At 38.8% G+C, this 26,373-nt stretch overlaps 1 protein-coding gene across 4 annotated transcripts in view; it reads left to right on the top strand.

Moving 5' to 3' along the window:
* The window catches only part of BCKDHB (branched chain keto acid dehydrogenase E1 subunit beta), a 213,583-nt gene that overhangs the window by 110,044 nt on the left and 77,166 nt on the right, over window positions 1–26,373 (top strand). Inside the window, exon 9 of one of the 4 annotated variants that reach the window (XM_034991521.1) lies at window positions 10,715–11,494. The exons of the other annotated variants lie outside the window; for them this stretch is intronic. Coding sequence (XP_034847412.1) covers window positions 10,715–10,723 — 9 coding nt within the window. The 3' untranslated portion in view covers window positions 10,724–11,494. Of the gene's footprint in view, window positions 1–10,714; window positions 11,495–26,373 lie in introns of those variants that run through there. 4 annotated transcript variants of the gene reach the window in all.

Here is a 26,373-nt window from a genome sequence, read left to right on the forward strand (position 1 = left end):
AAAAAAAAAAAAAAAAAAAAAAAAAAAAAAAAAAAAAGAAAGATAGTAGATTTATACAGAAAATAATAAAATCTTATGGAAGGCCTTAAAACCAGACTCAAAGAGACTGTGTTTTGGATGGTATAGCAATATAACATAAACTATCTAATACAACCCCAATATCAGTCCTAATGGAGTTTGTTAGCCTTTTTTTTTTTTTAACTGTCTAAAAATATTTGCAACTTTACATAGAAGATTAAATGCCCAAAAATAGCCAAAAAAGAACAGTGAAGGGGATTTTTTATTAGCTGAAATGAAGACTAACTATAAAGCCATGTTAATCTATGGCTAGCAGTTAACATAGAGGTTAGGGCTTAGCAAACTTTGTAAAAGCCCAGATGGCAAATATTTTCAACTTTGTGGGCCAAATTGCCTCTCCCTTGACTACTCAACTGTGCCTTTTAGGGTAAAAGCAGCTATATGGGTGTGATTTGATTTATTTCTTGAATTGCAGTTTGCTAATTTGTGGTATATATTTTAGAATAAAATAGTGCTCAGAAACTGATAGCATAATATGCAACAAAAGTGATCTGCATGTGAACTGGCTGGTTTTGTAGCCCTTCAAGTTTGGAAGGAAATGTAAAACTGATTTTTTAAGACTAGTTTATTCAAAATATTATTCAGAACAGTTCTCTAGCTATTTAGATGTTCTGTTGTTTTTTAATAAAACAATAGGCTATGAGTTATTGCCTCATATCTTTAATGTGGTGTTGCTGTGTTCCCAGAGCACTTTATCCATACAATGAATGCATTACCCACATTATGGTAATTTGTTTCCATGCCTATTCCCAGCCTTGCCATGGACTGTTGAAAGAAAGGCTGTCTTACACAGCTTTGTGCTCTAACAGGTGACAGACTCTTAGGTGATCAGTTAGTATTGAACTGATTTGAACTCTAAAATCAAAGCCCAACATTTCTCTGTTCACAATGTCTATATGTATTCACTTGAATTTAACTCAAACTACAGGTCTCAGTTTAGCAGGAAAAATGAAAATTTCGTCTATGAATATAGATGTGATTTTGGGTCTCATGGTCTTACATATTTCCATACATAGCTCAAGGCTTTCTATTATTTATATGGAAAAAAAGCAAAAGCCCTCACTGTTTGGCTGTTCCAAGCATTTTACATGTATTAACTAATTTATTCCTTACCACATCAGCATGAAGTAGCACAGTGAAAATACTGAGGAATGGAGAGGTTAAATGATTGGCCTCAAGTCACATACCAACAAAGGTTGAGCCTGGCAGTCCTGCTCCAGAGTCTGGGCTCTTAACCAATCTATGCCGCCTCATTTATCCATAGATAATGCATGCATATGAGTCTGCATCAAAGAAGAGATTGAAAGAGATGTTCTCTGTCTGATATTTCATAATGGGCCTCATTATCACTTCTTGACAAATATATAACATTTTTTTCAGAAAAATCTTTTTCTAAGGTCAGCATTTAACATGAAGTAAAATAATTTTTTTATATAGATTCACTTTATGAGGAATTTAGATGAACTGGAATGAGTTTGGAAGAGAACCAACAGAAGATTAAGGAAACTTAAGTCATGTTATTGAAGAGAATGTAGATATTTCATCTTGAGAACATTTTATAATGGAATTGAAAGTGTTTTTCATATATTTGAAGGTAGTAATTGGCAGAGAGTTTGGCTTTGTTCTTTATAGTTTGGGCAGATAAATTTAGGATCACTTGGTTGTAGATGCTTTAGAACAACAGGTTTTTCCTCCACGTAAGGAGGAACTTTTCTGTTGCCTTAGAAAATAACGAGCTTTTTCTTACCAGAATGCTCAGAATACGCTGGAAGCAAAGGATGTCACTGAGGATAATCAAGCATTTGGCTGATCGAATAACTGAACTAGGTGACCAGATATGAAGTTCCTTGCAATTCAGTGATTCTGACAGCTTAGCGCAGAGTGATTCTGCTTTATTACTTTATCCTTATTGTACACCTCACCACCTAGAAAAGTTCTATGTCAGTGATTTTTAGTGAAACTTAAGCTCATTAATCCCAGTGGCTATAGAAAATAACATCACAGACTTATTCATAATATCAAGCCCATGGAAAATCATTCATCAGACTTGGTAATAATTGTTGCTCACGCTTCCTTACTGTTTATTAGGTAGCAAGCATTTTGTTAAGCACCTTATATATGTTACCTTATTTACTCTTCACAGTAACTCTCGAGGGTAGGTAGTATTACTGTCTTTTCCTATTTTATAGGTGAGGGGTTAACCAACTGAGCCACCCAGGCGCCCATAGGTGAGGGGTTAAAGTTAACTTGCCCATGTTTACATTAGCTAATAAGATGGCGGGACCAGAATTTGAATTCAAGGCTTTCAGAATCCAAAACCTGTACACTTAACTACTGCACAAACTTTCAGCTTCCTAGCCCAGATCAGAAATTGAAAGTCAAGATAATTGTTAAGTCATGGTTCTCAGGAACTCACACAACTCAGTAGGAAAAAAACCAACCCAATTAAGAAATGGTCAGAGGTACTGAATAAATATTTGTCCAAAGATGACAAATGGCCAACAGGTACATGAAAACATGGTCAACATCACTAATCATTAGGAAATGCAAATCAGAACCACAATGAGATTCCACCTCATACCTGTTAGAATGGCTACTATAAAAAGGATAAGAGATAACTGCTAGCAAGGGTGTAGAGAAAAGGGAACCCTTGAGCCCTCTTGGTGGGAATGCACAATAGTGTAGCCACTGTAGAAAACAGGATAGAGATGCCTCAAAATATTAGAGACAGAGCTACTATATAATCTAGCAATCACACAACCAAAAGAAATAAAATCAGTGTCTTGAAGTGATATCTGCAGTCCCATGTTCATTGCAGCCTTGTTTACAACAGATAAGACATAAAAACAACCTAAGTGTCCATCAACAGATGAATAAAGAAACACACACACAGGAATATTATTCAGCCATTAGAAAGAAGGAAATCCTGCCATTTGCAGCAACATGGATGGGCCTTCAGGGCATTATGCTACGTGAAATGAGTCAGAAGAGAAAAACAAATTCTTGTTTCACTTATCTGTGGAATCTAAAAAAGCCAAACTCATGGAAACAGAGAATAGAATGGTTGTTGCTAGGGGCTGGGAGGTTGGGGAAATGGGGAGATATTGGTCAAAGGGTACAAACTTCCAGTTACAAGATGAGTAAGTTGGGGGGCTCTCTTGTAGAGCCATAGAAGCTCTAGTTAATACTGTTAGTACTTCAAAATTGCTAGGAGAATAGATCTACAGTATTCTCACCGCAGAACAAGAAAAGGTTTTATGTGAGGTGATGAGGTGGTAGCTAATCTTTTTTTTTTTTTTTAAAGATTTTATTTATTTATTTGACAGAGAAAGACACAGCGAGAGAGGGAACACAAACGGGGAGTGGGAGAGGGAGAAGCAGACTCCCTGCCGAGCAGGGAGCCCGATGCGGGACTCGATCCAGGGACTCCAGGATCATGACCTGAGCCGAAGGCAGTCGCTTAACCAACTGAGCCACCCAGGCACCCTACTCATTGCTTTTTTGATAGCCCTTTGTTCTGTTGATGGCGGGGACTCAAACCTTTTCTCCTGATGTAAACAACAAAGGGTTGTTTACAGGTTGTTTGAAGTAGGTGAGGGAATTAGCCCTACAGCCTTCTGTGGGAGAAGAATGTTCTAGGCAGAGAGGAAAGTCAGTGCAAGGGCCATAAGGCAGAAGTATGTCTTATATACTTAGGAAACACCAAGGAAGTTTGTGTGGCTGAAGCATTGATAGTGACAGCAGGTGTAGTTATAGGGTAGGCGGGAGAGGTTGGAGAATGGAGTGTTAGTACTTTGGCTTCTACCCTGAGTAAAATGCATGCTATTGAAGAGTGAAATAATGTATTATATTGCAAAAAACTTGATCAGGTTGCTGTGTGGGATTACACTGATTAGAGTCAGGGAGAGCAATTAGGAGACTATTGTAGAAATTTGGAAGAGAAATGATGGTGGCTTGGACCAAAGTGGGTAACAGTAGAGGTGGTGAAAGAAATGGTCAGATTCTGTTTTTGTTTCTTTTTTTTTAAGCAGAGACAATGGGATTTACTGAGCAACTGGGTGTGTAGGGAGGGGGAAAGAGAAGTCAAGGATGACTCAAATTTTTTGACCAGTGCTATTGAAAGGGTGGAGTTGCCGCTGACCGAAATGGTATGACTGCAAGGATACACTTTGTGGAGGGAAGATCAGAAACAGAGTTTTGACTCTGTTGTGTTTCATGTATCTCATATGAATCTGAAATTTGGGAAAGAGATCTGAGCTGGGAATATACATTTGAAAGTCATCAGTATGTAGAGGACATAATCCACGAGACTAGATAAGATCACCAAAGGAATGCATATAGATAGAGAATAGACCTAACAAGGCAACCTTGGGACACTCCAACTTTTAGAGATCAGTGAGAAAGGAAGACACCAACAGAGGGGACTGGGGAATGATCAGTGAGATAGGATACATAAGGTAGTATGAAATCCTAGGGTCGAGGAGGAGGGGTGGTCAGCTGTGCCAAATGATGCTGATAGGATCTCTAAGATGAGTACTGAGAACTGAACAATTGGTTTATCAACACGGAGGTCATTGGTGAATTTAAAGAAACAAATTTTAGTGAAATGTTAGGGAAAAAGCCTGACTAAGGTGTGTTAAAGAGAAATAAAAGGAGAGGAATTGAAAATTGCTAATGTAGAAAGTCGTCAAGGAGGATTTGGCAAAGTAAAAGCAAAGGAGATGGTATAGGATGGTGGAAGTAGGCTCAAGAGAATCTTGTTTTCTATATTTTAAAGAGATGGGATAAATAAGAGCATGATGAGAAAGTCCCAGTAAGAGCATTGTTTTGAGTAATTTGTGTACAAACATGCATGTATCTTTTTCTAATTTATTATGCTAATGTTCCACTTATGAATATCTCAGAATTGCTTTATCTGTGTGCTCATTAATGGATATTTAAGTTGTTTTCCGGTCTTCTATATTATATACATTTTTGTTCATGTTTCCTTGTGCATATATGCACTATTTCTTAAATATCTGGAAGTTAAATGTCTTCGTCCTTGTCTGTATTTTCAACTTTAATAGATATTTTCAAATTGTTGTACAATGTGGTAGTACCTACCATTTACACACTCACCAACAGTATGTGAGATGTCTTGTGATGAATCCGATTGTGTGAAATGTTATCCTTTTGGGTTCAAATCTGCATTTCTGTAATACTAATAAGATTGAACATCTTTTCTCAGTGTGTTGGGCATTCTGGTTCCTCTTCTGTAACTCTCCCATTTTTCTACTGGGGAAAAATAACAATTTCTTACTGATTTGTGGAGTTCCTTATATTTTTCCGAATTAAAAAAAACTTTATGAGCTACATATATTTAGTTACCTTTTCTCAGTCTGTGGCCTGCCTTTTCAGTTTTTTAATTGTAACTTTTGATGCACAACAATTTTAAATTCTGTTGTGGTCAGATTTATTTATCTTTTTATTTATAGTTTGTGATTCTTCTGTCTCATCGAAATCCTTCCCTATCACAAGATTATAAAGATATTCTTCTATATTTCTTTGAACAGTTTTTAAGTTTTATCTTTCAAACTTAGGTCTTTAATCACCTCTAATCATAGCTGATATTTTAGTGGGGCTTAAGGTAGGAAGCATGTTTTATTTTTGACTCTGCACCATTTTTTAAATAGTCTGTCCAAATGATTTGCAGTACATCTCTGTCAGTATCTGATTTTCAGATATGCATGGGTTTGTTTAGGGGCTCTTTATTGTTTCTTTATATCACTGCAGAGCCTTCCACTAATACTTATTTTAAGAATATAGCTTTATGATGATAAACCTAGATATCTGGTAGGACAAGTTTTCCCAACTTGCTCTTATTCACACTTCTTCTTGGCTATTTTTTAGTCCTTGTATTTTCTGTAGGAATTTGAAAATTAAGTTGCCAAATTACACACACACACACACAACCCTATTGGAATTTTGTAGGGAATTGCATTTGATTTATAGATTATTTGGAGAATATGACATCTTGACTATGTTGATTTTTCCTTTCTATGAATATGTTCTATCCCTCCATTTATTCAAGCCTTCCTGTGTTCTTTAATAATCTTTTGTATATTTCCCCCATAAACTTCTTGCTTATGTTTGGTTAGATTTATTCCTAGATACCTTACAGATTTGATTGCTGTGATGAATAGGGTCTATTTTTTCCTATTACATTTTCTTTTCCTATTAATGGTCCAGAAGAACATCATTTCTCATTGAATACTGAGCTATATGGGTGTTGAGTGGATTAGTAATGGAAAGGGCAATTTGGGAGGCAGAGTTTCCTAAAATGGGGAGACCATACTGAGGGACTGAACCAGAATAGCATCAGTGAGAATGGAGAAGAAAGCCTGGTTTCATAGCTGTCTGAGGCAGGCCCCAAAACCTGGTGACTTAGGAAAATGAGGGGGTGTGACTGAAGAAAAGAGACTTGGGAACATGATAATAATTAAATGATGATCCTGTTAAATGAGGTTGGGTACATGTTGAAGAGGGATAGTTGAATATTCATTTGAGGACTACATTTTAGTCTGCCAACTTTGACTGTGAGAACTAGAATTTATGCCCACTAGCTCATTAGAAATCTGGATAGCATTGTGTGGATCAAATAGGAGTCTGGGCAAGTCCAGTTACAGGAACTGGAAGTCCAGTTCGGTCTTAGGGCTCTTTGTCAGGCGGGTTTTGATTCTTGCTAATGTTCACTGGATTCTCCGTTTTCCACTATAACCAGCTTCTTGATCACCCTGGCTTCTTCAGCTCTGATCCAGCCTCTCGACTGTAGCACCTGCAACCAGCTGGCAGTTTTTCTGTCCATCTTATTTTAAATTGCAATCTGTGATGTTGGCCCAATCATCTTTTTAGTCAGCCTCCCAGGTCACAGGTTGCTGGCCAGGCCATAAATTGGCTCATTTTGCTTTTTGCTTGTTTTGGTCAAGTGTTCATTGGTTTAGTACTTTGTAGGATGACTACACTTCCCATTTTGCCCAGCATAATTGTTGTCCCAGAACAATTAATAATACCCCCTTTTTCAGTTTGGACAGTACATTATTTGGTTATGCTTTACTCACCACCAGGGACTACAAAACATGGCTACTTATTCCAAAGGAAGGATTATGAAAGAGGAGTGTGACTGGTAGCTACGCTAGGGGGTACTGAGTGAGATCTGTACTTCTAGTGTATAGTGATGGTAGACTTGCAGAATCTGAGAGTCCATGGTAATGGGAACTCATGATAAATGGAGGAGAACAGATAGAGTGTGCCATCTGGGTAGGTTTCCAGATACCCAAGTCAAACAGGTAAAGGTAGATCTGAGTATTCAGATAGGGGTCAGAGTAGAGAATATTTTGGCAGATGGTAGAGGTTGGCATGCCTTTATCAGGAAAAGGGGTCCATCCTTTGATCGGGGTTAAGGAGAAAGGGTTCAGGCATGGAACGTAAGAGCCCTAGTGCCACATCCCGGTCATAGACTAACTGGACAGGATCTATCACTAAGAGACTGGACAACAGGACAAAATTTAGCTACAAAGAGATAAAGTAAAAGCATGACCTTGCACTGAGACCCAATGAGAAGTACGGAGATATTAGGAGAATGATACTAAGCCAGCTCATTCCCAGGCAAACTATTACATTTTACTCTTCAGCACCAGCATAAAAGCTGAAATGTCAGTGGGTATAATTCCAAAGGTAGGAGTATACCAAACAGGGGAAGGGAAACAAGTGGGGAGCCCTGTGGACTGTGACAAACTGTGCTCCTTGATGAGATGATAAGGAGTTGAATGAGTACATATCTGATATAGGAAGATTGAAGGTAGATAGAATTTTGACCTCAGGTCTGGATAAGAGCAGGTTAAATTAATCATTGTTTGAAAACAGCTAAAAATTAGTGTGAAAAGTCCTCTAGTATCTATATTTTTAAAAATCTTATTTTAATGTAAGATTAATGTTTCAATGTCAGTACAGCGACTTAGAATTATGAAGAATATGTTTATTTTTGCCTATTTTAAGAAATTTAAATAAGGATGAATGAAGAACTTACTTTTTCTGTGTAAGTAACTATGACAGTGAGAAGTTATGTGTCCTAAATGTATTCAAAATGTGTATAAAAAAATACATGATTTCCTGATGACTGATTCTATAAATCTGAGTCTATAAAATAACAGAAGCTACTGGGGTTTTATGTTGAGGAAACTGTAACTGGGAAACACATGTTAAGTATTGATATTTGGGGAAGGCTGAGATGTTCGATGACAGATGGATGTGAAGGCTGGAGGGGCGTGGACAGGGAAGGGCAGAGTTTTGAGATTATTGTGTGTGTAGGTATGTGTCTTAACCCATAAGATAGTGTAACTAAAGGGATGTTTTATAGTAGAAGTTGTAGCTAGGCAATGAGTAATTGCAAAAACATGTTAGAAAATGAAGCTTCCATGGGGCGCCTGGGTGGCTCAGTCGTTAAGCGTCTGCCTTCGGCTCAGGTCATGATCCCAGGGTCCTGGGATCGAGCCCCGCATCGGGCTCCTTGCTCTGCAGGAGGCCTGCTTCTCCCTCTCCCACTCCCCCTGCTTGTGTTCCCTCTCTCGCTGTGTGTCTCTCTGTCAAATAAATAAATAAAATCTTAAAAAAAAAAAAAAGAAAGAAAATGAAGCTTCCTTTTGAGGTATTATTCCACAGAGATTCTAAAAGGGGTTGCTCAGGATTTGATTCCTGAAGGATCCTAACATAATTATATTAAAAAAATACTGTTAAAATTACCATTAAAAGAATTAGTCATAAATCTTTTTGTTTTGTTGTTGTTATATAAATGGAGAACAAAATTGTCCTTGTTCTGAGGGAAAAATGGGTAACAGGCGTTTTTGTTTGTGTGGTCTGTACTTTATGTATGTGTGTGTCTACTACAATAGTAACAGGTAATGTCTTTTAACAGCTCATGGAAAGAATTAGTTTCTTCTCTACCAAAAAGCTAGCCTTGTGGAAGCTGACAAAAGTCATTATATTATTATGATTTTGGCTCAAGAAAATAAGGATATCTTGGAAAAAGTTAAGGAGTATGGCAGTGGAAGAAAGACATCTATAATATAGCAGACAAATTATTTCAACGAAAGATACAGTGTGTCTTTAATTGCATTCTCATGGACTATTGGTTTAAAATGTGCTGACCAACAGCAATATCTGGAAGAAGGGAACTTTGGATTTCCAGCTTGAGTTCAATTTCGAACTCAAAAGTTCAAACGAACTTTTATTGAGCATCTACTCTGGAGCCAGGCAGCCTGAGTTTGATACTCGGTTCTGTTATTCTACCTGTCTGTACGTCTGTATCCTCATCTCTGAAGTGGACATGGTAATGGTAGTCCTAATCCTCTGTTGTTATTTGGAGGATGAACTGAATGTATGTAAAGTACTTAGAACGGTGTTCACCATTTTGACACAGAAAGTCAACTGAATTAGAGACTGGGGGTTTAAAGATGTTCACACTGTCTTCTTGGGAGAGACAGATCAGCCACACAACAGTATTAGTATTTTCTGATAATGCCAAGAAAATGTTTATCAAAAGGTTGCTGCGGGGACACAGAGCTGGAACAGATAACAATCTTAGGGAGATAGTTTTCTGAAGTAGAATTCAAGAAAGGTTTTCTCTAGGAGAGGAGAGAAAATTTCTCCTAAAAGGCCAGGAAACAAAAAATAGATGAAGCCAGAGGCTGGGACACATTCATTTGTAGCTTTTTGAGCTTCCTTCCTTACTGGGTCCCCCTCTGCATCGGGTCACTGTGTAGTTACTTGGTAAAGGCGTGGTGGAGATCATTTTAAGTTTCAATATTCCTTTCATTTGTACTATCAGTTACAAAGTTGAACTGAGTCTGATAGTGTTAGAATAATTGGGATAGCAAATGATTATTTCCAAGTGGAGTTCTCTGTACTATTAGACAGATTATTGACTCTAGGGCTAGGTTAAAGAAGGTCCCAGAGAATGAGCAGCCCCTGTATGGCATTACCCTGTCCTTCCACTCTCAGTTCTAATGAATTCAGAAGAGAGATGAGTGTTATCTTGTTAAAATAAAAGAAAGGAAGACATTTTAAAACCAACATGTGGGAATCATGCTTTAAGATAATCTTGATATAATAATTTGTGATTCTCTAACCTGTGAAAACTCTAAACTGTTCAGCAATATACAATGTATACATTTGGGGGGGTGCAGAAGTGTGACTTTATTTCTCTGTAACTGAACTCAGTTTAGCTCTGGAACCTCCTTTTCTGCTAGTAGTGAGCAACATAAAATATTGCTACTTTACGTTAACCTCTCTTTATCACTTGGGAATAAAAACTCAGTCAAGTGCAAGATGTAATGCAAAACTCGTAGTCATTCTTAGAGCTGTTCCCATTCTGTGGTTCTTCCTCCACTTCCACCCTTCTCCATTCCCCAGACATACTCCAGATAGTCTCAGTGTAGGGAAGAAGGAAGGTGTCCATCCATCCATTTGTCCCCCAGGCCTCCCCAGCCTTTCCCATGTGTCTCATCCTGATTGAGCTTTGCCTTTGTCTTCATGTTATCCCTATTGCTGTGTCAATAGCTGGGGCATCTTATGGTTGATTATTTAATTTTTTTTTTTTTAGGTAAGCTGAAACCATGATGACTGCTTGTTGATTCATTGGCCAGCCCCATCGTTCTCCATGTTCAGTATACCCAGCCCCTCCCGCATTGCGGCAACAAGAGCTCTATGAGACCTCCCTTGAAGGGGCCATGGGAATGTTTTTGGATTCCTTTCACATCTCACTAAAGCCAGAATGACAGGGAAGCTCAGAGCTCTCAATCCCATTCAGCACCCTTTGCAACCATTACTGCTCTGTGGTATCTACCCAATACTGACTTGGAGGACCCATCAAAATGGTTCTCCCAGAGGTATTTAGATAGGAAGCTGAGCACAAGCCCCTAATGTTTGTGGATACCCTCTTCAGTCTGATTTTTTTTTTAACCATCTTACCACCCCATCTCCTATTTATCTCCCTCCAGGCATTCACTTACATATATATACCTTCAAAACACCCAGGTATCGTCTAAACTCTAGTTAGACACCTTGGTCCTTACCTCTTCCTACCAGCCAATAAGACTTTGTCTGTTTTCCTAGAAGCAGGAAGACTGTTCTAATATCATGTTATGCTATTATCATATCATATTCTATGAGTAACTTTCATATAAACTCTCAGTCCTAGATGTTCCAAGTCAAATGCTTTTGGGACATCAAAACGTACCATTTCTCTCTCAAGCTTTTGCAGCACAGAGTGCGGGTTTCAAGACTATTGCTTCTGCTGATCTCATCTTAAAAATTCTATTTGGGGGGTGCCTGGGTGGCTCAATCATTAAGCGTCTGCCTTCGGCTCAGGTCATGATCCCAGGGTCCTGGGATTGAGCCCCGCATCGGGCTCCCTGCTTCGCGGGAGGCCTGCTTCTCCCTCTGCCCCTCCCCCTGCTTGTGTTCCCTCTCTCGCTGTCTCTCTCTCTGTCAAATAAATAAATAAAATCTTTGAAAAAATAATAAAAATTCTATTTGGAAAGTTAGAACTGAACAACAAAGTCTTTGTTCTTTGCTGTGCCTGCCTGTCCCCCAAAGCTGAAGCTGACTCAGCTTTACTGGGTAGCAACAAAATCAGTAAGAATAAAAAACAAATCAGGTGATATTTCAAAAATACTATTCTGTTAACTCTCATTGCTTAGAGCTGAGTTGTTACACCCCAGGAGAGGAATCCTCAATCATTTATGGCCCTAACTTTGTGACGAGTCAGGCTGATATCCACGCATATTTATAAACAGAATTGTTAGTTTGTCAAACATGTGTTCCAGGTGAGCTAATGTTAGGTGTTGAGGGGAAACTGTTGGCCAAAATTTAAATTCTGACTCCTCTCTGATTCACCTGGATGTCTTTACAATTTATTGAAAGCTTCCAGAATCTTCTCTCTTAAACAAACAGAATGACTCACTTGTGACAATAGAGCATATTGTCTGTACTTCTGGAGACTCAGTGAAGGATGTCAACAGCCAACCAAATTCTATTATTGGAGATGTAAAATGAATAGAAACGGTTCTTGAAGTGACCCCTGTTCCATTCCTGAAAGAGCAGCTGCTGGGATGCTCATGACTGTGAGTGGCTGCTCATGGCTGTGTTAGCGGATGTGTGTGTGTTGCTGGGGCCACTTGACCTGGCTGCGTCAGGGCGGTTTGGATGCTTTCTGCTACTTAGCATTCAGAATGCTCTAAGACCTGCTTGCCTCAGAGTTTTTCAAAGAAGGAAGTGAGATAATCTGTGCGAACGCTGTCAACTTCAACTCTATGCAAGTGTTAGGTTGTTATCTTTAAATTCTTACTAACTCCTGCTGTACTCTTATTTCTCCTCCATATAGTTTTCTTTCGTTTCATTGCTTTGAGATATTCATGCCTGGGAAGCTTGATTTTTTATTTTTTTTTTTAAACAAAGTAAGCTTAGACTCAGTACCCTACATAGTCAGTCTCATCTGTTATCTTGACATCTTTTCCACTCTTTAAGCCATGTCCTGGGGCTTCTTTGGTTCTTTTTGGGTCTGTGACTCTTCCTGTTGTGTGAACATGGGAAATGTTTCCAAATGTGCTATTTCTTTTTTTAAACTGAACTACATTCTCTGCTGCATAGTTTTACTTTTTTCTCTAGACTTCGTTGGGCTTACCATTTATATAAATCGGTCTGAAAAATGATTGATTTGAATTCCACATTTGGACAAAATGCCAATTATGTGCAAAGTATAGTGACCATCCTGGGGAGAGGGATGAGCCCAGGCCGTCCAGGCCTCCCACTGGAGTGGCAGTCAGCAGTGGTGCCATTCGCCAAGGCTGGGAACAAAAGACATAGAGTGGAGGAGGGAAGGGTTGGGCAGAGTTGGGGAGTAGGGAGAGATTAATGTTAGTTTGGGATACGGAGAAAGCTTGACTAGGAGAGGCTCTGCCTCTAAGTGGCAGATTGAAGCCATGGGAGTAAGTGGAAGAAAAAAGAGATGACTTTCCTGTTGAATAACTACCAGACTTGCTATGGTTATTCTTCTGTGAGCAGATATCCCAGTGGGGGAAGACCCCTCAGAATAGCTATCGTGATGTTGAGGTATCTATGTGTTGAGTGTCATTGATAGGCTTCTCTGGAAATGCACAGTTTGAAAATCAGCAACAAACTTGCACTAGAACTTCTCAACCTTGGCACTACTCGCATTTTGTTTCCGATAATTCTTTGTTGTGGGTGACTGTCCTATGCATTGTAGGATGTTTAGCAGCATGCCTGGTCTCCACCCACTAGATGGTAATAGCATTTCATTCCCTACCCCTCCTGCTGTTGGCTGTGACAACCAGAACTGTCTTGCAGACATTGCTAACTGTCCCATGGGCTACATAAAGCCACCTTGGCAAGTTCTTCTCTTGAGTTTATATAAAGCATTTTTGGAGGAGCTACATTAGCTTTTCTGTTCCAAAATAGCTGAAAAATGCATTTGCTTCTGCAGTTATCTTGACCCCCACTTAGGAAGCAGGTTCCTTATCTTGGAAGATCGAGTAAATAATTTTTAGGTTTCTTTAATCAAGTATTGCACATAAAAGCACAAACAGCTGTCAGTTTCAAATCAAATCGTGTTCTTCTCTGTGTATGTATCACATATAAATGAAGGGGACGCTGCATTCCAGAAAGTGACAGAGCTAGCAGTTACGACACACGAATGGCTGATAGTTCTTCATGTGTCAAACATTTGAAGGCAGACCATCCAAAGGAGTTACCTGAGAAGTACTCTTGGGGTTGGAGGTAAGAGGGTGGGGTTCAAGTGAAGCAAATATGAACTTGGTTATAGGAATTTGAATGTAAAAAATTTAAAACACAAGAGCTAGTCCTTAATATTTTCAAATGCACATTTGTTTATAGTTCATAAAGAAAAAGAATATAAGAAAGTAACTTAAGTTACCTGCCATAGTGGCTGGATTAACTTGTAACCTAAAACGCTGCTCTTAGAATTAGTACCCAAGTTTAGGTCCTACCCAAGGATAGGTCCGTGGCAAGCAGTGGCCTGTATATGTGTCGCCCTGAAATGATGCTCTTAGTTATTCTGTTAGAGCACATTTTGTGAGGATTTTGTTCTTCTTGCTCACTTTCCTTTCTTCACGTCCCGCGTGTCCTGGTACAGTTCACAGTGGTGCAGAGTGGCCTGGGGAGCAGCCTCAGAGAGGATTTAGCATCCTGTTTGTTTGGCTCTGTTTCTTCCCTGACCTCTAGCCTCCTTCCTCGCAGTCGAGTGCTCTTGACCCGCAGCTGGGGAGAGCTGAGGGTAGGAGTTGAGACCGTGGTGCATCACCTCTTCTAACGGATCTTCCGACATTTCTTTCTTTTTTTTTTTATTATTATGTTATGTTTATCACCATTCATTACATCATTAGTTTTTGATGTAGTGTTCCATGATTCATTGTTTGCGTATAACACCCAGTGCTCCATGCAGAACGTGCCCTCTTTAATACCCATCACCAGGCTAACCCATCCCTTCACCCCTCTCCCCTCTAGAACCCTCAGTTTGTTTTTCAGAGTCCATAGTCTCTCATGGTTTGTCTCCCGCTCCAATTTCCCCCCCCCTCCATTCTTCCCCTCCTGCTATCTTCTTCTTCTTCTTCTTCTTTTTTTTTTTAACATATAATGTATTATTTGTTTCAGAGGTACAGGTCTGTGATGCAACAGTCTTACACAATTCACAGCGCTCACCATAGCACATACCCTCCCCAATGTCTATCACCCAGTCACCCCATCCCTCCCACCCCCCTCCACTCCAGCAACCCTCAGTTTGTTTCCTGAGATTAAGAATTCCTCATATCAGTGAGGTCATATGACACATGTATCTTCCAACATTTCTTCCTAAGCTGTCATAAAATCATGGCTACTGTACCTTTTCTGTGCCTCGTAGAATTGTGGCTATTAGACTTCCAATCCCAATTTTAATCTTCTACCAAATGGAGGAAGAAAAAAGGTGGATTTGAGCCTTTGTAACATGCATTCAGCCCCCACTCAGAGGCATCCGTACCTACCCTCTCAAAATCCAGTCACAGCCTTGATGAATAAAAATGGGAGGAGAAGGGAGAGAATACCAGAGTTTGGAGGTCTTTATACTGCTTTTCCTCCTGGGGTCAGGAAGAGTGGTCTCTGGAAAGCTGAGGAAGGTGAGGGCCTTGTCTGTGTACTTCTGTCATTTGATTGGAGTGACTAGGCCACTTTGGAACCAGCAACTATATTTTATCATTTAAGGCAGAATTAGGTTTGGGCTTACCTGGTCTTATATAGTACAGGAAAGATGGAGTAAATATAGTTTAACTATGAGTCTCCTCTCATGAGAGTCTCCATGGTCCAGTGGCTAGAGCATGTTTATCCAAGCTTACTTACTGGCTCCCTGTGTGTACTTGGTCAAGTTACTTAACCTCTCTTGTTCTGACTCCTCATCTGGAAAAGCCCACTGAGGGTTGTCAGGATTTAATGTGATCATTGTGTAAAAGTGTATAGTAGTTTTTATGAATTATATGCTATAGATTGTTTATTTGCTCAGGAATTGTGTGATACTGCTCTGGGATTGTTCTCTGGTTGTTCAAGGAGATTAAGATTCTTTGGCTTCACTGGGTAGTATCCTTGATTAAGTCATTTGCCTCTGTGTACCCTGGATTCCTTATATTCAAGACAACACAAGGAAATCAATGATCTTTCATTTTCTAAACTCTAATATTCAATTTTATTTTGCTGTTTAGAAATCTCAGTCTTTTTGTTAAAAATGCATCTGTTACCCCATTTGACCTTAACTCATCTAGGTTTTAATAGCCATGGCAATTGTGAAGTCTTTCACAAATAGTTCTATCATTTTTAGATAAGTCTGCACCACTAGAGCAAATGGGTTAGTTGATATTTTACAACTTAATATGTACTAAGAAGTTCTATGCAAGGTTAGAGGACAGTATAAACTTATTTAGAATGCCTCTAGAGCGCTCAGCCTGTCACAGGGATATGCAACACAGGCAAAATTCTATTTCATATATGAGTATTTGTAGCCAAATGCTCTTAGTTTCCAAGCACTCTGTTGCTGTAGGGGGGTGAATCATGCATCCTTTCTGTGTTTAGATTTTCCCCCTTCTACCATGTGTTTATTGTGTAAACCAAGGAGATTGCGTACAATTTAGAGACAGCAGCTTTCACTCCAGGCTTCCGTTTTCAAGTATCACCCATACTCTCTGTTCTCATGGAAAACTACTCATTTCTTAAAGACCATCTCCTTCTTTTACATATTTCTGTTTGTTTATACTGTTTGTAGCAACCACCAACATCAACAGATGGTTGATTCCCGCATATATAATATTTAAGGTAATGACAGGGAGTTAAATTATTAAGACTCAAATCAAACTCACCAAAATACTTTCATCATAAGCTGTGTACAGATTTTTGACTGAATTATTAACTTAGGGGACTCTGCTGCTGCTAGATAAAAGTCAGTGGGGGCTTTATCATACAGATATTTAAAAACTACTGTAAATAAAGAGAGTAAGTCAACACAGAACAGAAACTCAATTTTATGCCATAATACTTGCTAACAGAATTCTCGTTGTGATGCTAGGCATTATGTTAAGAGCTTTATGTGCATTATTTCATTGAAACATCCCAACAGTACTCCTAGGTAGGCACTAGGTAGGTGCTATTACTCCATCCATTTTATAGATGAAGAAACTGAGGCACAGGTTGAGAAACTTGCCTGTGTTCACCCAACCAGTGAGCTGCAGAACTGGGGATGTTGATCCATGCTGCCCACGTCCAAAGCCAGTGCTGAAGTTGCATTTTACAGTAAAATTTCCAAAATTTCCTTCATATGACACTGGGACTTATTTTTGTTTATATTAGATCTAGTGGCAAATTGCGTGGTTTCTGGAGAAATTCAAATCCAAACAATGTTACTGCTGAGATCATTGAGATTATTTTGTCATTAGCATTTGATGAATAAGACTGTTATAAACTGAACATGATTATGGAATTAGGAAAGTACCTTAATTCTCCACTCACTGGCATCTCAGCTGTAAAACCACATTTTGACAAGGTCATTAGTTACAAATTATTTTAACAAATTTTCCAAACTTAAATTTTCTGAATAGAAACTGAGAAAAATTTTAAATTGTTTTTAAAAGCATTGAGTGAACTGCAACCAAAATAAAGCTATGTATTTTGCACAAAACTAGAGCAATATATGGCTACCATCATAGAGAGTTACTTATCTGTGAAAATATAATGTTGCCATTTATTTTATTTATTTTTTTAAAGATTTTATTTATTTATTTGAGAGAGAGAGAATGAGAGAGAGAGAACACATGAGAGGGGATAGGGTCAGAGGACGAAGCAGACTCCCTGCCGAGCAGGGAGCCCGATGCGGGACTCGATCCTGGGACTCCAGGATCATGACCTGAGCCGAAGGCAGTCGCTTAACCAACTGAGCCACCCAGGCGCCCTAATGTTGCCATTTAGATAGGCCTCTTTGTAAAGTCTCTTACAGTGTAGACTTTCCTTCTGTCCCTTCTTTCTTCTTTTTCCACATCTCTTCCTCCTAGCAGCGTCCTGTTTATGATCATGATCATCATCACCATCCTCTCCATCAGTTTCTTCCAGACATCTTTATCAGTGCTTTAGTTGCAAGCAACAGAAACTTACTCAGGCTTGGTTAAGAAAAGGAGTGGTCTATTTGGAAGGATATCTTCTGATTTGCAGTTTGAGTATTACCGGAAGAATCAAGCCTCTTGGAGCTGTGCCAAAGCACACCAATGTGCTTAGAATGGGTTATAGTTGAGAGTAGATATTGATCCCTTAGTCTTCGGTCAGCTGGGTGGGTTCTTGGGGCCATTACTTCCAGCCTGTGAGCAGTCTAGCCCTCTAAACCCAGTGTGCCATGCAGAGGTTAAATTTTTATGTATGCTAGGACTTAAAAATGGCTGGGAAGTACCTTAGAAGAACAGGATACCCAGCAGATCCAGAGATGAAAGAAAGTTGCAGTAAGTAGTAGATGGTCTTTTCAGGTGTCACTTTGGGGGTCAATGAGATTTTGATCTTTGTGCAATCATGCTATTTATTCACATGTCAGCTTTCAGGAGAGTTTTCTTAGCCTTACCTTTGGGCTCTGTGTCCATTCCTTACTCAAGAGAATGTCAGGTGCTTTGGTTGATGGCACCTTCATGTCATCTTACAGAGAGGGGATAGACTTCCAAAGGAAGATTAACCTGCAGGAGAGAGGACATGGATGGTAGGGAAAATTGCAACATGTTCTGTCATCCCATGTCACTTTATCATGCATACAAATAATACATCTCTTTTGATATACTAATCCCAGGTGATCTTTGGCCCAAAACTCTGGGCTGCATATATAATGTTTTTCTGTAGTTTTCATAATGAACCTTGGTGAGAGAAGATTTTAAACTATAACTTGTTCTTAACCCTAAAGGAGAAGATTGTAAGTTTTAGCTTTTATAGATCATTAATGCCTGTCGAAGTTTCTAAAATTTAAATATTGGTAAAATAGAAATATGGTTTTAAAATACTTCAGCAGGGCGCCTGGGTGGCTCAGATGGTTAAGCGTCTGCCTACAGCTCAGGTCATGATCTCAGGGTCCTGGGATCGAGTCCCGCATTGGGCTCCCTGCTCCTTGGGAGCCTGCTTCTCCCTCTGCCTCTCTCTCTCTCTGTCTGTCATGAATAAATAAATAAAATCTTTAAAATAAAATAAAATAAAATAAAATAAAATAAAATAAAATAAAATAAAATAAAATAAAATATCTTCAGCACTGGAATTAAGTTGTCTTTAGGCAACATTTCATAAGTAGTCATTTCTCTGCTGAAATAATCATGGTCCTTCCTTTATTACAACATAACTGCCTAAGAGGTATCAATGTTTGCATTTGTTTGATTTAGGCTAATGCATACAGGGCCATCAAGGACAGGCCATAGCACAACCACCTTTTCCCTGTTTATAATCGAATCGAAGAAAGTAAAAATTTCTCCTCTGATTTCTTAGTATCCTAATATATATTAGTACTTTATATCTTTTACTATTTTATCCTAATCCTATCCCTGTTTCTTTTAGTGAGCCTATTTTTTTTTGTTACATGTCATGTTTTTTTTAATTAGATTCTTTTTGAAAATTTGTTTTTCTCTCCAAATCCAGTATTATGGAGGGTGATTGTAAAGTAATGTGAGTGATCTTTTTCGTTGTTCCTAAACAAATTTTAAAGATAATTGCAAAACAGAATTCCACAAACGTGTTAAGCAAAAGCCTTATGGCTATAGCATAATATGTCTTTGGTATTTTGAAGCACAATATTCATTATTTGTTTAAAAATGAATCTAATTACATTAACACTACAGGTTATATTTGTTTTTTCATTTTTTTTGTTTTTCAATAATTTTTTTATTTTTAGTATTGAGGTATAGTTGACATATAATGTTATATTAATTTTAGATGTATAACACGGTGAGTTGACAAGTCTATACATTGCTCAGTGCTCACCATGATCAGTGTGATTGTTTTTTCTATATACTTTAATATATAGACTCAACAATCTTATAGATTTTAAACGCCTTAAAGGCAGAGCCCAAGTGTTATTTTTATTGATTTTTATACCTTATTAGCTTTGCTGACTGTGCATTGCACCTACATAAACTGCTGTATGGAAAAGAGATGTGTCCTATATAATTCTTTGTGAGAATTGTAACACGATAATTACCAGTTTGCTCAAGATCTATTAAAAATAGTCATCCTTCTACAGTTTGCCAAGAATGAATGTTCCATGAAAGGCTTTCACATTTCATTTCTTTCCATTGAGAGTGTCCTCTCTCTTTCTGTATTGAAAAACGGTTTGGGTATTAATTTCTCAAATACTTTAATTTACAAAAAAATGAAAGGACAAGATTCAGATCATCACAGATTGTTCATCATGAGGGAGCCCGATATCTCTGTACAGTATGTAGTAAGGGAAAACTAAATATGGAGAGGGCCATCAGCTTTCCATGTTACAGGATGACAAAACTAGAAGGATTTTATCCCTGCCTTACAACAAAGAGAGATGAAAATCATGGGTTGGTTCCATGTGATTAGAGCACAATGGAAACTTAGTTTTCCATATTGGAATTGTGTTGTGTAATGTCATATGGAATATATGCTAGCCTCTTAAGCAGAATGAATATGCCTCATATACTGGGTATAATGTTTCTTATACTTATTAGAGAACATGTAAAGGATACAAAGATCTTAAATACATTATCCTAGTCATGAACATTATTTAGGGACAAGTGATAAGACAATAAGCCAGCTGCAGACATTTGACTCCTGGGTTCTGGTAGGATGACTCTGCCCGCAAGGAAGTGATTTGTGTTGTAATGCTGTTTGCCTTTGTTTACTTCTCCCTGTACTGGAAAAAACTCAGCCTTTCCTTCTCCTTTGTGTGTCCTTTACTTTCACACTACTACCACACTCACAACACTTCTCTGACACTTCTGGTCACCGAAGGCGTGGTTTCCCCCCCACCCCTGCCCCCAGCAATTCTCCAACACTAGCGGGGTGTCCTACAGTTTAACTCTCTTCTGACTCTATTAACTATCTGCCTGGAGTTACTGTCAGATCCCTCAGGGTAAGATCTCAGTTGCACAAGACGGCTCCCACCCCATATCAGATGACAACTGCAAGTAGTAAGTCCCCAGGTTATCCACAGCTTCTGGCCAACCTGGCTATAAATTGGAGGTTCGTTTTGTAGGCTCAATTTGCTAGAGTGGCCCACAGAACTCAAGGAAACACTTATGCACTTACGTTTGCCAGCTTACTGAAGGATATGATAAAGGATACAGATGAATAGTCAGATAAAGTTTAGACTGGGAGGGTGCTGTGCTCTGGAGCTTCTATCCCTGTGGAGTTGGTACTCTTGGTACATCCTAGTACATGGATGTGTTCCCCCACCTGGAAGCTCTCTGAACCCCATACTACTGGAATTTTTATGGAGGCTTCATTACATAAGCATGATCAGTTTTTAACTCCATTTTCAGCCCTTCTCCCTTCTCAAGAGAGTGGGGGAGGGGTGAAAATTCCAAGCTTCTTATCATGGCTTGGTCTTTCAGGTGACCAGCTCCCATCCAGGAGTCATCTGAGAGCCCACACAGAGTTGCCTCATTAGGACAAGAGACACTCCTATCTCAGGAAATTATAAGAATTTCAGCCCCGCATCAGGAACTGGGGCAAAAACCAAATATTAGAACAAAGGATGTTCCTGGTGTGCTTATCACTTAGGAAATTACAAAGGTTTTAGGATCTCTGTGCAAGAAACTGGGAGCAGAAACTAGTATGTATTTTCTATTATCTCACACCCCTAAAGGTTGGAAGTTATCTTTGAGAAACCATAAACTTCCCTTTGGGTCATCAGATTGGCAGCAAATAATAAGCTTAAGTCAATAAAATTTAAAGCTGGCAAAAATGATTCATGTTATTTAACTTCTTGATATCACATTTATATATATTTATACAAACTATATGCATGTGTGTATGTATATGTAAGTATGTCTGTATATATATATGTGTGCATGTATGTATATATGTAAAATTACTTAAGGAAACGACTATTTAAATTCACAAAATTACCCCTTTTTTTTGAGAGAGAGAGCTATTGAGAGAGGCAGAAAGGGGAGTATGGGGGGAAGACGTGCAGAGGGAGAGGAAGAGAGAGAATGTTAAGCAGACTCCACACCCAGTGTGAAGCCAGATGTGGGGCTCGATCTCACAGCCCTGAGATCATGACCTGAGCTGAAGTCAAGAGTCAGACACTTAACTGACTGAGCCACCCAGGTGCCCCCAAATTGCCAATTTTTGTAATGCTTTTTATAGTTCAGTTTTTCTATTTAGAAAGCAAACAGTCTCATGGTAGTTCCTTCTAGGTTCAACTGAATAGCACTTTTCTCTGTGCTGGCAAAATCAGGTAGCTCTTTATTTTAGGCTTCAGTCATACTTTTAAAATTAAAAAACTGATTGACATCTGTTTACTTAGCTTTGTAAGCAGGAGATATAATTGTTAATAATACTTAACCATGATAAATGTAGTGTCTCATAGTACACGTTTTTTTTGACAATGATGTTGTTCAAAACAGAGATTTCTAATAGACAATTATTGGCTAACAGGGGAGGATGTTTCCAAATTTGCATTTTTATGGTGGGTGATTTTACTTTAAAATCTAGTAGTTTCCTGTGCAATTTTATGATTTCTCCAATTGCTTACAAATGTGAATACCTACATTATTAAAAATAAATTTTACACAGAGAAAGACAAATACTATAATATATTACCTCACTTGTATTTGGCATCTAAACTCATAGAAACAGAGAACAGAGTGGTGGTTGCCAGGAGCAGAGGTGGGTATAGGAGGTAGGGGAAATGGGTAAAGGTAGTCAAAGGGTACAAACTTAAAGTTGTAAGATAAATAAGTTCTGGGGGTATAATGCACAGGACAGTGATTATAGTTAACAATACTATATTGTATACTTGAAAGTTGCTAAGAGAGTAGATCTTAAAAGTTTTCACCATACACACACACACACACAATTGTAACCATGTGAGGTGATGAATATTAACCAACTTTATTGTGGTAATCATTTTGCAACATCTACATGTATCAAATCATAGCACACTATAAAACTTACACAATATTATCTCAGTTCTAGCTCAGTAAATCTGGGGAATAAATAAGAATAAATTTGGAAGAATAAATTTGCCTTTGTTTCTTTATGAGACCACTTTTAAAAAGAAAAAATTATGTTTAGCCCTTTGACAAATGAGTTTATTGAGCAGCTACTATGTACTGAGGTAGCAAGGCCCAGTCATAAAAAAAAGTCTTTCCCGTATGAGGCTTATATTCTTACATTCAGCTGACTGATTACTTTAAAAAAAATTCCTAGTTCCTCTTTAATATCTCTCTCTGCACACCCCCACATACCTTACCTCCAAAATATATACATACATATGCACACACATAAATATGATACTATGTACATACATGTATGTATATGTATATGATATATAATGTAAATGTAAATATCTTGGCAACTCATACATATTTTTTTTCTGTTTTTATGATAAAACCTATAAATCAGGGAATTATGTATAACAATAACACACATTTTAAGAATTTAAATTCCGCCGTTAAGTATTCCCTACTATAGGGGTGCCTGCATGGCTCAGTCGGTTAAGCATCTGCCTTCAGCTCAGGTCATGATCCCGGGGTCCTGGGATCGAGTCCTGCATTGGGCTCCTGGCTCAGCAGGGAGCCTGCTTCTCCCTCTCCTCCCAGCTTGTGCACTTCTGTCTCTCTCTCTCAAATAAATAAATGAAATCTTAAAAAAAAAAAAGTATTCCCCATTATGTATCCTAAATTTTTCACTTACTGTTCTGGCTCTATAATATGTCCTCTACATTAATTTCTTCACAGACTTTTTCCTTTTCCTTGTTTGACTGCAACAATATTAAATGGAAAGATGGGTGAGGCACTGTTTCTGCATGAAAGCCTAAAAGTGTTCAGAGATCAGTGGCAGGTTATTTTCACCAGCTCATGGACAGCTTTTCATGGCGTAGGTATCCAAGAGAAAAGGTCACCAAACTGAGCTAAGGACTCATATTTTCAGGGGCTCTTGGAGCTTGAAGGGACACCAGCACTTGTTTATCTAACTCTGAGAAAACCACTCGAATGCTGATTACACATAGAAGCCATAGTAATGGATTCAGACACTTCCTTTCGAAGGGTACCAGAGAAAATCTTCAACAAAACTTTAACTTAAAAAGAGTCAGCCTTGCAAACACTTCTTTTTTTTTCATCATTAGCCTGTAGTTCTGTGGAATAAAAAGTTCTGAAGCAGCAAACAATGATTACTGACCCTCTCTTTCCCACCCTTCCTGTGTGTTGGCACTTTATCTTACCTTGCGCTTTGGGTGGGTTTGATGCATGGGGGTTAAAGATGGTTCTGGGCTACACCCAAGCACCAGGAGGGTGAGGATCTGCCTTCTCTCAGCCCAGGGTTCCTGGTTTGGGGTTGATCTCCTAAACGGTGATCCTGTGAGAATAGGCCATGTGGGCTGGTGTCCACATTTATTCCACGATGACAGGCGTTAGCAGGGAGTGCAAGAGTTGAGCAGCACAAGCACATTCTATCCCTGAAACTCAAGTTAACATAAACCATATTCTTCACCTTCATGTTATCACTCTTTGGTTGTAATTCTCTCTCAAACTCCTCCCCAGAACTTTCTCCCAAGCCAGAGTTAGAGTGGATGTCACTGTGCTTCTATTTATGGTATACTTTATTTGCATGTAATTTTTCTCCATATAAAAGGCCCTTGCTAGAAGATGTCCTAAGGGGTGGCATCCTACGGTCAGAACACTAGGAATGGAGAATGCCCGGTATTAACAGACCAACCTTTAACTTTTATTAGGTCAGATCCCGTCCATGTTCTTGGCAATCTTTCTCTCGGTCTCTTGAGCATAGACACTATGCTTAATATACCGTGTACGTGAAAACACAGTGGTTACAGCAAGATAAATAGTTCGGTCATTATCTCCTTGTTTTGACTCTCTTTCGGGGACTGAGATTCAGGAGGTGACATTAAATTGATATTATTAGTATGAATTTCATTGCTTTTTTTTTTATATGTCCTTTACAATTTCTTTGGTTTATGATTGTATAAAAGCTATATGCGTAAGGAGTTTTTCATTTTGTGCACATTTAAGTATCAGAATAAGTTCATAAATTAGTTTTGGAAAATTTTCTTCTAAAGGGGGTTGGTCTGAACATTATTCTATCTGAGAAACATCAGACAAGGGCCTCTGTAAGTGCAGTTTGCAGCATACTGACTGGGCTCATGGGCCTTGGGAAAGCACAATGTCTCTGATGACTTCTACCTCCTGGGGTCTCATCAGACCCGCCACTGTTGTTCCCTGCTGAAAGTGGATGGTGACTTGGAGCCCGTAGTTATGTACTCTGCACTCAGCGAGGGCTTGCAATCTATTAGAGCCCAAATGTTACCTTGGAAACCACTTAATTCAAATGAGGTTCAGTTTCATTTAGGCATAACAATTTATTTCACCCTCAGAATTTGTATTACTCACATTTGCTAGGGTCATCTTTTCTTTCAGGACCAATTTCCCAATCTTTAAGTTCATGATAATTTGGTGATGATGATGAGCCTGATGATAATAATGGCAAGCAGCTACCATTTCGTGAGCGCTGTCTGTATGCCAGGCCCATCACGGATGCAATTAGTGGTTCTTGCGGCAACCTTGGAAGGAGGCAATACGATCCCCATTTTACAGATGAAAATCTGGGCTCAAAGAAGTTAATGTACTTAAGCCACACAACTGGTAACTAGAGAAGCTAGGTTTTGGTTTCAATCTGAGTCTTTCTACACCCCCTCATCCCACCTATGTGCATTTCACTGTTTATATGGTCTCTCTTTCAAAACTATGTTTTTTTAGAGGATGGGAATATATGCTAGGGACCACTATTCATGAATGAGACTTCTCTTTAGAGTTCTTCTGAACTCTTCAGTTCCTCTGAATCATGAAAATGATTACTTAAAGATAGATGCCAGCTCCATGATCTTGTTTTCTGGTTAACTTCTTATCTTGTGGTTTTACAAAATAGTGCCCAAACAATTCAATATCGAAGGTCGTGCAGATACGTTTCTTAGTGTTTCTGAGCTCACCCCTTAATTGTAGTCAAAGAACTGGTCTTTGACATTTTTCAGATTGGATACTGGCTCTTAATGGCTGCAGCTTATTGAGAATTTGCAGATTTATGTCTCAAATGTGTGTCCCAGCCACTCTTCCCTCCCACTGCCTTGCTCAGTGAGCAGGGTACCTTTTTGCCCCAGGCCAGCTACAAGAGTGTGGGTCCAGTGTCAGTCATGCAGAGCCAACCCTGTTCTGATTTCAGAATTATGGTTGGCTGTCCTCGTGAAAAGCGATACCCTCCTTTGCAGGACGGTGGGACTGGGGAGCAGTAACATTAAAGGTTATGTTAATATTCCACCCTGTGGAGGTCTCCTGGTTTCATGTGAAGCTGTAGTTTAAAATATATGAACTTCAAACAGTATAGATAAAAAAGTGGAAAAAGGCGTGCCTATAAACACAAGCACACATATTTTAGAGGTCATGCATTTTTTTTTTATAATAGATGTGAAAAAATGATTATTTTTCT

Source organism: Mirounga leonina, unplaced genomic scaffold (assembly GCF_011800145.1).
Source record: "Mirounga leonina isolate KUSES-001 unplaced genomic scaffold, KU_Mleo_1.0 Mir_53, whole genome shotgun sequence".
NCBI classification, from domain to species: domain Eukaryota; kingdom Metazoa; phylum Chordata; class Mammalia; order Carnivora; family Phocidae; genus Mirounga; species Mirounga leonina.